The sequence below is a fragment of the Zeugodacus cucurbitae genome, chromosome 5 (assembly GCF_028554725.1).
Source record: "Zeugodacus cucurbitae isolate PBARC_wt_2022May chromosome 5, idZeuCucr1.2, whole genome shotgun sequence".
In the NCBI taxonomy this organism is placed as follows: Eukaryota; Metazoa; Arthropoda; class Insecta; order Diptera; family Tephritidae; genus Zeugodacus; species Zeugodacus cucurbitae.
Genome location: NC_071670.1, coordinates 71,105,841 through 71,117,784, shown reverse-complemented (window position 1 = coordinate 71,117,784; position 11,944 = coordinate 71,105,841). Strand labels below are relative to the sequence as shown.

Sequence of the window (11,944 nt, the reverse complement as noted above, 5' to 3'; positions counted from 1 at the left end):
GTCCAAAAACCCTTGTTCTTGGCAGATTTTACTTACTTTTGTTCCTAACCTAAAAATGATACAGTTATAATTTAAAGTGAAGAAGTGTGAGATTTTACTCAAATTAATTTATGCCCAAAAATATTGCGCAGTTTAAATTAAAACAAGTAAATTTTACAATCTTAATGTTGATATTATGAAGTACGGAAGAATTGTAATTATTTTGGATATATATGTTCTAACCCTGCTTTTCCATAATGAATATACAGGATGAATATATGAGTTTGAAGCGGAAACGCTTAAAAAACTAACTCGACAAGCTCAATTGAAATTGCAATCACAATAATATTGTGTGCACTTCTATACATCTATTCTAAATTCTAATAGTTTCAGTTATCTTAAGTTATTCATATGCATGTAGAAAGTCTCACATTTATTTGTGAGCTCGAAATATAACAAATGTCTTAGTCCGGCATGTCGATACTGATTATGGGCATTACCGGTTTCATGCTATCATTCTTTGCTCCCTTTTTGCTCTTTTTATCATGCTTATCGAAGTCGCCTGTGTGTACATTGCTGGTAGAAGCATCCAAAGGAACTGACTGCGCTGCTGCCGAACGATCGACGTGATAAGAGATATTGCCATATTCCTGCAAGAAAGGCATGGCCGACAATAGAAATTGGTGGAATGATTTACGTATTCCGAACCACCATTTGTTTCCACCTTTCGCACTGAAACTTAATCCAATAAGTGCAGAGAGCGAAATCATTAGGGGACTGAATACAATCATATAAGGAAATTTTAGTTCTCCTTCCAGTTTATCACAAATCACAACCTGTTAATGATTTTAGCTTATAGTATTCAGCGTAAAAACACAATTCGTCGTCACATACCTGAAAACACAGCAGTGGAAGAACTGTGCATATATTTCCCACGGCCGCATTCAAGGCAGCTCTTTTTTGTTGTAACGATATTTCCGGTGCACGCATCATAATACCGCAAAATATTACATTGTATAGCACACCTATAGAAATGGTTTAATCAATAATGAGTTGAGATCAAAATGCACATTTCGATTACTTACTAACTAAGCTCAAGCAAATAACTATCCACATTGGCACAAACACCACTTCCCAATTCCAGTTTACGAATTGATCTAATTTGAGCGGCAACGAGACGAACTGCAAAGCGTTAACCGCCAAAAATAGCTCCAACTCAAAGGAACGGTCGTGCTTAACAGCCCATACACAAGCTCCGACACTCGCTACCGAACCAAATATTAACGGTATGAACACCAGCACCCAGAGATGACGGCCAGAGCTTAATTTGTCGCATGCGAGCAATTCAAACATTAGTAATATAAGATGGAGTGAGAGGGATATTAGCATCGCCTTGAATTGGGTGTAAGAATCACCTTCAAGTCTAGAATAAAAACAGAAACCATGATATTTAAATGCGATTTGAAATGCCAAAACTATAGCATTACCGGTAATGTGGGTATCGGCACCAAACTACAGCCCCCACTGCGGCACCCAAAATGGCGATTCCTTTCCATATCCATAATGGCATAAAAATTGCCCAATATGGCCAATCTAAAAACAAATTGTTGAAAATAGTTGCATTCAAATGAAAGATATTTCAAAAACTTACCAATGCCACCATCCAAGCGAAGAGCAAACAATATTATGAATCCAAGCAAGCTGCAGTGCACTACGAATTTGCTGCAAGAGAAAAATAAAGAATGGCAAATATAGAGAATTAATAATATATAATATAATATTTCGAAATATCTCAGACATTTAATTGTGATATCTTGAAATTAACATAATGCTGTGCATTTCTTTGTATGTTCCACATCTGTTAAGTTGATTTTCGATGAAATGACTCTTTACCACTTGTTTTCAGCTTACCTGGGATTAAAATCCCTGAAAAATGATTGCAAGTTCATAACCAGCTACTCCTCTTTGCGTTCCAAGGTTAAAGCGATAACCAAAAATGTTTCTTAAGTGATTGTTCCTTTATATAAAAATACAGGATGCTGTCGTGGAATTAGTAGTTGTTCAAGTTGATATCTTTTCTTTAAATTTGATACACTTACAGATCACATAACTATATCTTCTGTGATTGAAATCTAGACATTTTTTAACGATATTTATCTGCCTAAATATATTTGAGAGTAAATTGTTTAACTTTTCTTCTGCCTACGCTGGTACAAAACAATAAAACAGAATAAAATAAGCCAGGCAACAGAGACAATGTTGACGTATGTCAGATAAAAGAAAATCATAATATTATGGGTTGCCAACTCACTACAACAAATGTATGAATATTGGTAAAAACTTCGTTTTCATGAACATAATGTATTTTTGAAGTTATGAACAATTAAATGAAACTATATTATCATAACATTATTTAAATTCTCTACATCTTCATTCTAATTCTTCATGCATCTTAAATTACCAGAGCAGAATTTAAAATGGGATTAAACATTCATTTAATACATTTACAGCTCAATCTACCTTCACACAAAGCCAATATAAATATTCACCAAAACTGTTTTAAATGCGTATTACATTAAATCCAACTTATTTATTAAGTTGTAATCGCATCTTGTTTTGTTTTAGTGGTAACTACTGCTAAAAGTGGAGATAAGAAATTGAAAAGTGTTATCTCTTCAAACTCACCACACACGTGGTGGAAATTCACCCAAACGTCAAAACGAACGTCATTGCACTTTTTCGTTCTTTTCGTCGGAAAATTTGTGAACTTTCCCACTTTTTATTTCGAAATTCGGGGAAGATTTTAATAAGACCTGTATAAAAAGCGTGATAAATTGCAGAAAAAAGTGTTCGAATTGAGAAACTTGTGTGTGTAAATAAATATGGGGAATGTTTTGGCCGCATCGTCGAGCTCTAGCTCATCGCTGGACGCTGCCAAATTGGGATTACCGGAATTGTCAAGTCCATCGCAAAGCCCGTCCGCTACTGCAGCGACGTCTGCGACGCCTTCTGCCGCTGTTGTAGGTGATGTGAAAGAGTCAAAGCTCGAGAATCCAGGAACCGTCGAAGAACTGCATAAGAAATGTAAAGGTAAGCGTGTGCGTTCTTTCATATCACCGGTTTTAAGCCACTACAAGTGATGACATAACCCAAACGCATGTGAAAGAATGGTGTTTTCATGTTATTCGTTTTGGTGGTGGAAATGACAGCGCACAAGTGTAGCACGCTGCTACACATACATCAAAGAATCCCCTCACACTTATGTTTTTTTATGTACAAAATTACATGTTCATTAATTTGATATGAAATGTTTATCTTTTGTTACTTTATAGATATTCAAGCTATGACCTTTGAAGGTGCGAAAATTATGCTTAATAAGGGCTTAAGTAATCATTTTCAAGTTTCGCACACTTTGAACCTCTGCAGTACACAGCCCAGTGGGTATCGCTTTGGTGCTACTTACGTAGGTACCAAACAGTTTGGGCCTTCAGAGGCTTTCCCAGTATTGCTGGGTGACATTGATCCATCTGGAAACCTCAATGCCAATGTTATACACCAATTCACCCCGCGCATTCGTTGCAAATTCGCCTCGCAAGTAAGTGTATTAAATTTTACTACAATAAATTATTGTTTTTTGATTGAAAATATATATTTATTCCGCAGATACAAGATTCTAAACTCACAGCTGCCCAGTTAACAACCGATTACCGTGGTGATGACTATACCGCCTCCCTAACCGTTGGCAATCCAAACATTTTTAATAATTCAGGCGTCTTCGTTGGGCACTATTTACAGTCAGTAACTGATCATATCGCACTCGGTGCAGAACTTGCATACCAATATGGTCCCAATGTACCCGGCGGCCAAATAGCTGTGGTATCAGCTGTTGGTCGATATTCACAAGCCGATTCCGTGTGGTCGGGCACCTTGGGACCTGGTGGCATTCACATCTGCTATTATCAAAAGGCCAGTGAACAATTGCAAATTGGTGTGGAAGTAGAAACTAGTCTAAGAATGCAGGAGGCTGTTGCAACGATTGGTTATCAAGTTGACTTGCCGAAGGCCGATCTCGTTTTCAGAGGTAAACGCGCATCTATTTCTAAGTGTATAATCTTTTTTTATTTAATTTGTTTTTTTTTTGTAATTGTAGGTTCCTTCGATTCCAATTGGAATGTGTGTGGTGTGCTGGAGAAACGGTTACAACCGCTTCCATTTTCATTTGCTTTAAGCGGACGTTTGAATCATACCAAAAATCAGTTTAGACTGGGTTGCGGCTTGATAATTGGATAATTAGCTTTTCAGTTAATAGGTGTAAAGGGAGCAGCGTCTGTGACTGCAGTAACAGTTGCAGAGTTGAAGGCGGCGGAGAGTTTAGAATAACAACAATTACAGTAGTATCAAACAACACAACAACAGTAGAAGGGCTGGCAGAAAATGATTTACCATCAAAACCAATATACATTTATCAAAGACTACAACTTTTATTTACGAGAACAATGACTATTCAGAACACATTTAAATTAACAATACGTAGTTTTACTTCTTCGGTAGTGAAGTGACTTCCGCAATGGTGAAATATTAGTGTTTACATTTGTCAAACCTGAACGACATTTAAATTGCCACAGTGAATATTAAATTTAAAACGCCGTTCCACTTGCCAAAAGAACTCACTAATGTGCAACTTTAGATTTTCACCACTAACAGTAAAGAGTGACTACACAAAATGAAAAAGAATCAATTTGAAAAGCAGAATTGGTGCAAGTCATGCTCTGCGCTATGTAAACAATAAACGTCATTGTAGTTACAGTTAATTAAATATGATTTACAGACTCCTTTTATAGTTAAACTATTTGTTATAAACAAAACCGAAATTTTGTCTTTTATTTGTTTGAGAAGAAATTTAACATTTAACAACAAAATTCAAATTTCAAATCAAATCCATTCAAATTTATTGTTAAGAAGAAATAAATGAAATTGAGAAATTTACACATACATACCTAGAAATATCATTATCTGCGCTCTAAAGCGTAGTGTCTGCAGACGATGGCGAGAAACGAAGGCAGCACCTCAACTGGCAGCAGACGCTAGTTATGAATGTGTATGTACATATGTACGTAATTAGAAATGTTTGAAAATTAAACCAATTTTATGCTTAATTGCTACTTTTGTCATGTTGTGTCTACACATTCGTTTTTGTTGTTTGCGAGTGTCGAAACCAAAAATTAGTACAAATGATTTGCATTTGTTTGATTGCCAAACTCCTTAACAAAATATAAACAAAAACAAAAACAAAAGTTCATGAAAATAAATAAATACTGCTATTTGCGAACTGTGCAAAATACTGCATTTGTATGCTCTTAAATATTAACTTAATTAACCAAATGTGTTTCTTTTATATTATAAATAAATAGTTTGCTTTTAAATTGTTAATTTTGCCAGGCAGACATGAAGTACCGCTGGCTAGCCTCTGGCAATGAGCGGTGAATGGTGGTAAAAGTATAAATGTGAAAGAGAATTTCCAAAAATACATAACAAATAATTCAATAATTCAATGAGCATTTGTTGTTGAAGTTGTAAGAAGGTCACATGAAACACACACACACACACCCACACAAACAGAACAAACAGAACAAACAGCAACTGCAAGTGATTATAAAAGCAACAATTATACAATAAATAGTACACCAACGGCATGCGCCAGCTCAGTTATTTTCACGCATTCAGAAATAAAGTTGAAAATGTTAAGTTGAACTAAATCTAACGGCTTTTGAATGAGGAATATGTATATGTATATTTACCCCAGCAGATTCTCGCCTACTTTAGCCTACCAAGCCACCAAACCAAGTGTGTATGTTTGCCTCCGTCGAGCAGCTGCCGAAATCTGTCACGTTTGCTATAATTAACAGGAGATATTAGAATTGCCACGTTTCATATACACACAAACAATTGCACTTATTCTCTTTCACAAATTGAAGATACACAAGTCGTTGCCATCAGATATTTGGCCGATCACTCGGGCGATGCAATTTTAATTGCACCATTCTTGTTTTGTAATTTGTTGTTACTGTAATATGTATGTATATTGTATTTGCAAATAGGAGCATATGTATGTAGAGGTCTTTGTGTGTATGTTGCACGAGTTGGCAGAAGTGCAATGATGCAACCAATTCTGATTGGCATTGACTAGAACGCGTGAGGCTGTGGGACAGATGGACGCAATCAACAGGTGATATACATATCTAATTATATGCTTGTATATATATATTTAAATTAACACAACAACAATAAATGTAAAATAAAATAAAAATGAATAATAACTTACCGATCCCAAATGGCAGCAGATCTACCGAAGGGGCAGCAGATAAAATTCGTGGCATTTCTGGTACCGCAGAACCGGCTGTAATAGGAATATAATGCCGTATTCAAGGGGGCTCCGCATGACACTAACCACCTCTTTGCGTGCTCAATTAAGCCCACCCATGGAAGACCCCATTTTCCTTTGGTCCAACTCTGTCGAAACAGCTCGTTTCCTGAGTCTCCCGTTAGATGACTTCGATGGCAAATTGATATGTGTTGGCCGGTTCAACCAGGTCTAGATAACCGTTACAACAACAATTATGGAATTAAGGATTTTCAATACCACAACAACTGCAACCAGAAACCAGCCGCCAATATCGAATTGGGTTTTATCGCCTTGCCTTTATTTTTAGTTTTTCCAGTCACGAGATGGTCTCTTTCTTTCACAGCATTACAAAAAATCGGAGCGAATACTCAATAAAGACACGAATCTCTTAAATATCATAATTCCGATTTATGCATATGCTAAACTGTTGCCTGAGAAGCTTCTTAAATGTTTCGTACAATCTTCTATCCTACCTAGAAGGATAATCAGATGTTGTCGTTGACCATTTCTTGGCATCAGGAACTTGTTAAAGGAATTTCCAGTCTTCTAAGGCTCTGCGCATAACGGTATAATTAGGAGATTTCATCGAATAGGAGACTTTTAACTCTTCTTAACTTTCGTAGTTCCTGTTAATTTTTGTTATATGTTAATATACCGCATTGAAATTTCTTCGATTGGTGTTCCAATTGTCGGCATGTCTTGACCATTCATTCCAGAGAAGCCACAGTTCTGACAGACACAGTTACAATTGAGACATAGGTGGACTCCTTTTTCCTTTAAGAAGCTACGCAACTGAAGCTTCTCCTCTCTCAGTCATTACCCAAGGTTCATTAAGGGTTTCTTATCACATCTCAATAAAGGGTTGATCATCATTTTCAGGGTTCAGGTGTACGCTTTATTGTAACTCTTTCGTTCATTTGGGTTGTGTTTAATTTCTCAAGAACACGATTTTCTTTCGAAGATATTTTTGTTTTTAATTTGGAATTGTATTAACTTCTTTAAAACCACAATTTCAAAACGGAAGATCTTTTGCAACAACATTTTCATTAATATTGCCGCGCATTCAACTCGATAGCTGATGAGAATTTGTATTTTCCATTCTATGGGCCAATGCAATCCAATCTATAAATACATTGAGATCTCTGTCGTTAATGACAGTTATAGCCGAAGAAGGCGCTCTTTCCTTATTTGGACTAATTTTATTTCGAGGCAGTTATTGGCAGTAATATGGTAAGCAAGACTCTTGTACTGAAGGGATGATGTGGTAGTGCTAAGGTACACATATTTTCAATTACCGTGTTCAACGCATTGTTGTAATTGAGTGGCAAGTAAGAACAATCCACAGACAGCCGAGGCAACGAGGCTACAAATGCCACTTAAATTACATAGCAATTTTCAGCATTAAGAGTCTTAGCTTAATGGCGTTTTGAGTGCATACAAGTCCATATACACACGGACACATCGTTTTCGATGACTGTATCTTGTTTGTTTTTAAGTGATTGTTGTTGGTAATGTTGGTATGTCCGCATTTTAGTCGAACGACCGAATTATGCTTTTACTTTTGATTTAAGCAACACACTTCCGTTTCCGCTCAAAAAGCACTAAGCGTTTAAAATGGTTTCTATTTGTATTTGGAGTGTAACAATTTCACTGACAATAACCAGAGATAACGCAACACAAATACAAAATTATATGCTCAATGGATTTCCTTCCTACTTAGACATATGTATATACTCATTTCTACATCTATTTTATATACCCAGTTGAAAAAGCTCATATTGAAATGCTTTAGTTTTAAATTACTTCAAACTCGACTGGTCAGCCGACTTTCGTTTTTGTACGCAAATTACGCCTTTTTTAAGAAGTACGAAGTTGAGAAAAGATTCTCTCGAATCGAAGCTGTATCCAATTTAAGTACGTTTCAATAAATTTGTAATTTTGCGCTTTCGGAGCTTTCATGGCTGCGTGAAAGCTCACAGTAACATGCTGAATTACATGTCTATTATATTTTAATGCTTTCAAGAACCCTTCATTTCTTTCGGACCAGCTAGTTAATTGATGTGGAGTTTTGCTGGTAAATCTTAAGCATGATCTAAACAGCTAAGCACCGATTTTTCGAAAGCTTTGAGAAAGTTTATCATACATTTTCAAAAAGCTCAATTTTGTTATTAAATATTTGTCGCTTATTATTTATTTTTCGATCTGAATTTCTTCAGAGTTTTTATAAAACTTTAAGCTTTGGTCAAAATATGTGTATTAATATTATTATAATTTTCCGAAAGCTTTGAGAAAGTTTATTAAGAATTTTTAAAAAGCAACTTTGTTATTAAATATTTCTAATGTTAATAATTTGAACTGTAGGTCTACAAAGCTTTAAAGCTTTAAGCTTTGGTATAAATATGTGTATTATTATTAAATATCCGAAAGCTTTGGTAATGTTTTTCCTAAATTTTTTAACAGCGGATTTTTCATATATTCTTTTTAATTTGATCCACAGCTTCAAAGCTTTAAGCTTAAACTGATTTAAGCTTAATATAAAATTTAAAAACTAATTTCATATTTTAGTTTTTTTTTAAACTTTGCTAGAAAATGCGTTCAGCTTTAGAAGCCATTCAAATAGTAACATGCTAAAAGAATATATTAATGAGTTTTCGCAACATCCTTCGGAGAATCTTCACAAGCTTAAAAACTGAAATAAAAAAGGAATGCATAAATACATAAGTACGCTCCACCAAGTGGCCACTAAGCGTTCTAATGAGTTCCTTTCGTCCATCAGTGGCACTTCAAAGTGGCCAAGACGGTCAGTCAGTGCGCTGCTCCGTACTCATTTGAATGTTGGTGTAATTACTCTGTTCTTTGCTCGTTTTTGGGGGAGACTGCTGCTACTTACCGTTATTGGGGGGAAAGTAGATACTTAACATGTTAATTAGCCACGCTTTGCGACGAATAAAATCTTCACTTCACTCGCTGTTTTAAAGCGTTGCCTTGAGGTTTTTACGACCAGAGATCAGCGAAAGCTTACGAGGATTTTATTGATTTTCTTTAATCGCATGGTTTGCTCGTGTCAAAACAATGAACCTCTTTCTTAATTAATGCAATTTAAGAGTTAACAAAAAGTACCGTTATTTTTTTACTTTTTGTGACAAAATCAATAGTTTAATCTTAAAGCGACTGAAGCTGAGTCTTGCGGAAATCACATGTGTCTTGGAGAGTAAAGAATAGCTTAAAGAAACTCCTCAATCTGCAACTATGTGATGCTGTATGCTTGTGCATAAATTGGCGAGAGCTGCAGCTCCTGTGGCCACTCACATGTTGTGCCACAAAATAAATGAGAGGCCAGGACACGTTTTATATTCTGTCTAAATACTTAACGAGCGTATTTTACATAGCCTTCTTTTCCTTTTACTGGATTTACTGGAGTTGCAAATATCTGAGTATGTGTTTGTAGTATTTGGCAACATCATGTGTGCCGGATGCTTGAATACAACAACAAGAGCAACAACAACGACAACGACAACGGCAAACTATGTCATGTAACATTTCTTAGACATTCTTGTAGCTTTACACACTTTTTTGAAGCGAACAAATTTGTTAAATTTTTCTCGGTGATGCACACACACACACACACACATACATGCAAACATATTGACATATGCAAAAATTATATGTATGTGTGTGTGTGTGCGGTAGTTGACTTATTTGCTGGAAGTTCACAGGAGTCGCTGGCTGCCAGACTGCGTCCAGTCACACCAACACACGAGAACATTACCAAATAAATATTTCTATTAAGTAAGTACATACATATGTCTATGTCTATGTGTGCGAGTGTGTGTGTGCGTGCAACACACTAATACATGCCCACTTCGGCGAACGCCAGCAGTTAAGTCGCAGTTTATGAGCACAAAAATGTGTAGAGGAATTTTTGATTTATGCACTCGTCGCCAGCTCGTCCTCGGACTTGTCCTTATAGAGTTTGTTACAGTTTGTTAGAGTTGTTCTTGTTGTTGGCGCTGCTGCTGCTGCTGCTGTTTTTCACATTCATTGCTTTAACAAGTTGCTTGTCAGTGCTAGTGCTGTTGTTGTTGTTGTTGTTAACAATTTTATCATTATTATTATTGTTGTTGTTGTTGTTGGCGAAACACTTGCATTCCTCGCTGTCCTTGTTCGCTGCCAACGGAAGTGGAGACAATTTGTTGAATGCTAAAACTTTGGCACACAGCAAGCGCTAGCCACCTGGCGTCGGCTGGGAGCCAATGCGGAGGGCCGGCCGAGTTGTTTAAGTGAAAAGTTTGTGTTGGAAATTTAATCCATTTAAACGCTTCTGTTCAACGGTTAAGTGCCGCCGCACAGCCAATGACCGTTAAATTGTGTGAACAATGGCTACCTTAAGTACACAAAGCGCTCGGTTTCGTCTTAATTGACGGTTTTATTGGCATTTTTGAGGGCTACAAAGCTCATGCCAGTCGCGACACGCCGCCAGGAAGGCTACGGCGAGCCAAAACAGACCGAGCGATTATCGCGGGAGTGGAGACCCAGACCGGTTGATAGCGATTTGAGTGCGGTAAATGAAGGAAAAAAATCAAGCATCATAGAAAGAAGCTGCAAAGTGAAATAAAGAGAACAAAAAAGAAAAAAAGTCGAAGACGGATAATGACGGAGGCTGACGAAGTGTTTTGCTGCAATGTAAACATTTACAATTCAATTAGACCAATTAACGGTAATCTCGGTAAATGTCGACGCAATGATTAGCAATTAGAGCACAATGAACAAGTGGGGCTCAGAACACTCATACATACATGAACTTCCGAGCAAGATTAGACGAAAATGATAGATAGATTTCCGTCTAGGAAATCAGAAATTGGGGCATATTGAAGAATTATTGCAAAAATTCAATGAGAGCATATTCTTAGCTCTTTAATAGACAGTTGCTTTGCAGTCGCTCAATAACCAGATGCCGAAGTAACTTGCAGCGAAAGGATGCATGCCAAAGTAAAAGCTTTAGATATCAACACTTAGTGTAAGCTAACTTTTCTATATTTTGATTAATATTATATGAAATGGATCATGAAATATGATGATATGAAATCTTTCCATGTAGCCGTTTACACGGCAGTCGGAACAACGGACCCCGGTTTTATACGACAAAGCACTATCAACTCGGTAGCATTATCGATACAACACAAAAAAAAAACAGTTTTTAATGGCACCTACTTTGTCTCAAGAAAGCTTAGCATTCAGAGGAAATAACCTTTTTACGACCGAATGAACGTCATCAATATGTTTGTAGACCAAGTAAGTTTACTACTTATAAGATACTCAGTCTGTCTGACTCTTTTGAGAGGCGAAGATAACTTTGCTTGGATGTGATATTGCCATAAATCTTATAAGACCTTGTAGAAACTCCGAGATAGGTTGATTTGAAATAGACTTTCGAACAAACTTGATAAATTTTCGAGATCAGAATTGAACTGCTTTTATTAATAGAAGTCACAATATGCTAATTCGGAAGCCTTTTTATTTACAAAAATCTCATTAAATCCGTTCTAATATCTGATTTATATA

The 11,944-nt window shown here is 36.4% G+C and overlaps 2 protein-coding genes across 3 annotated transcripts; one reads left to right on the top strand and one right to left on the bottom strand.

Annotated features, from left to right (window-relative positions):
• Positions 1–300: 300 nt before the first annotated feature.
• On the bottom strand, positions 301–2,239 carry LOC105218313 (transmembrane protein 185B). Of its 2 annotated transcripts, XM_011193828.3 has the most exons (7): positions 2,079–2,239; positions 1,891–2,018; positions 1,631–1,701; positions 1,467–1,572; positions 1,065–1,402; positions 874–1,004; positions 301–815 (listed from the first exon to the last, which is right to left on the bottom strand). In XM_011193828.3, exons 2-7 carry the CDS (start codon positions 1,926–1,928, stop codon positions 444–446), a joined length of 1,056 nt encoding a protein of 351 aa, XP_011192130.1. In that variant the 5' UTR covers positions 1,929–2,018; positions 2,079–2,239; the 3' UTR covers positions 301–443. The 2 variants fall into 2 exon arrangements, with proteins under 2 accessions (XP_011192130.1, XP_028900020.1); XM_029044187.2 differs by having other exon boundaries at positions 1,891–2,210.
• A 438-nt stretch (positions 2,240–2,677) lies between these two features.
• On the top strand, positions 2,678–5,361 carry LOC105218314 (mitochondrial import receptor subunit TOM40 homolog 1). The gene is made up of 4 exons (XM_011193829.3): positions 2,678–3,069; positions 3,312–3,574; positions 3,643–4,060; positions 4,130–5,361. Exons 1-4 carry the CDS (start codon positions 2,862–2,864, stop codon positions 4,267–4,269), a joined length of 1,029 nt encoding a protein of 342 aa, XP_011192131.1. The 5' UTR covers positions 2,678–2,861; the 3' UTR covers positions 4,270–5,361.
• Positions 5,362–11,944: the final 6,583 nt, after the last annotated feature.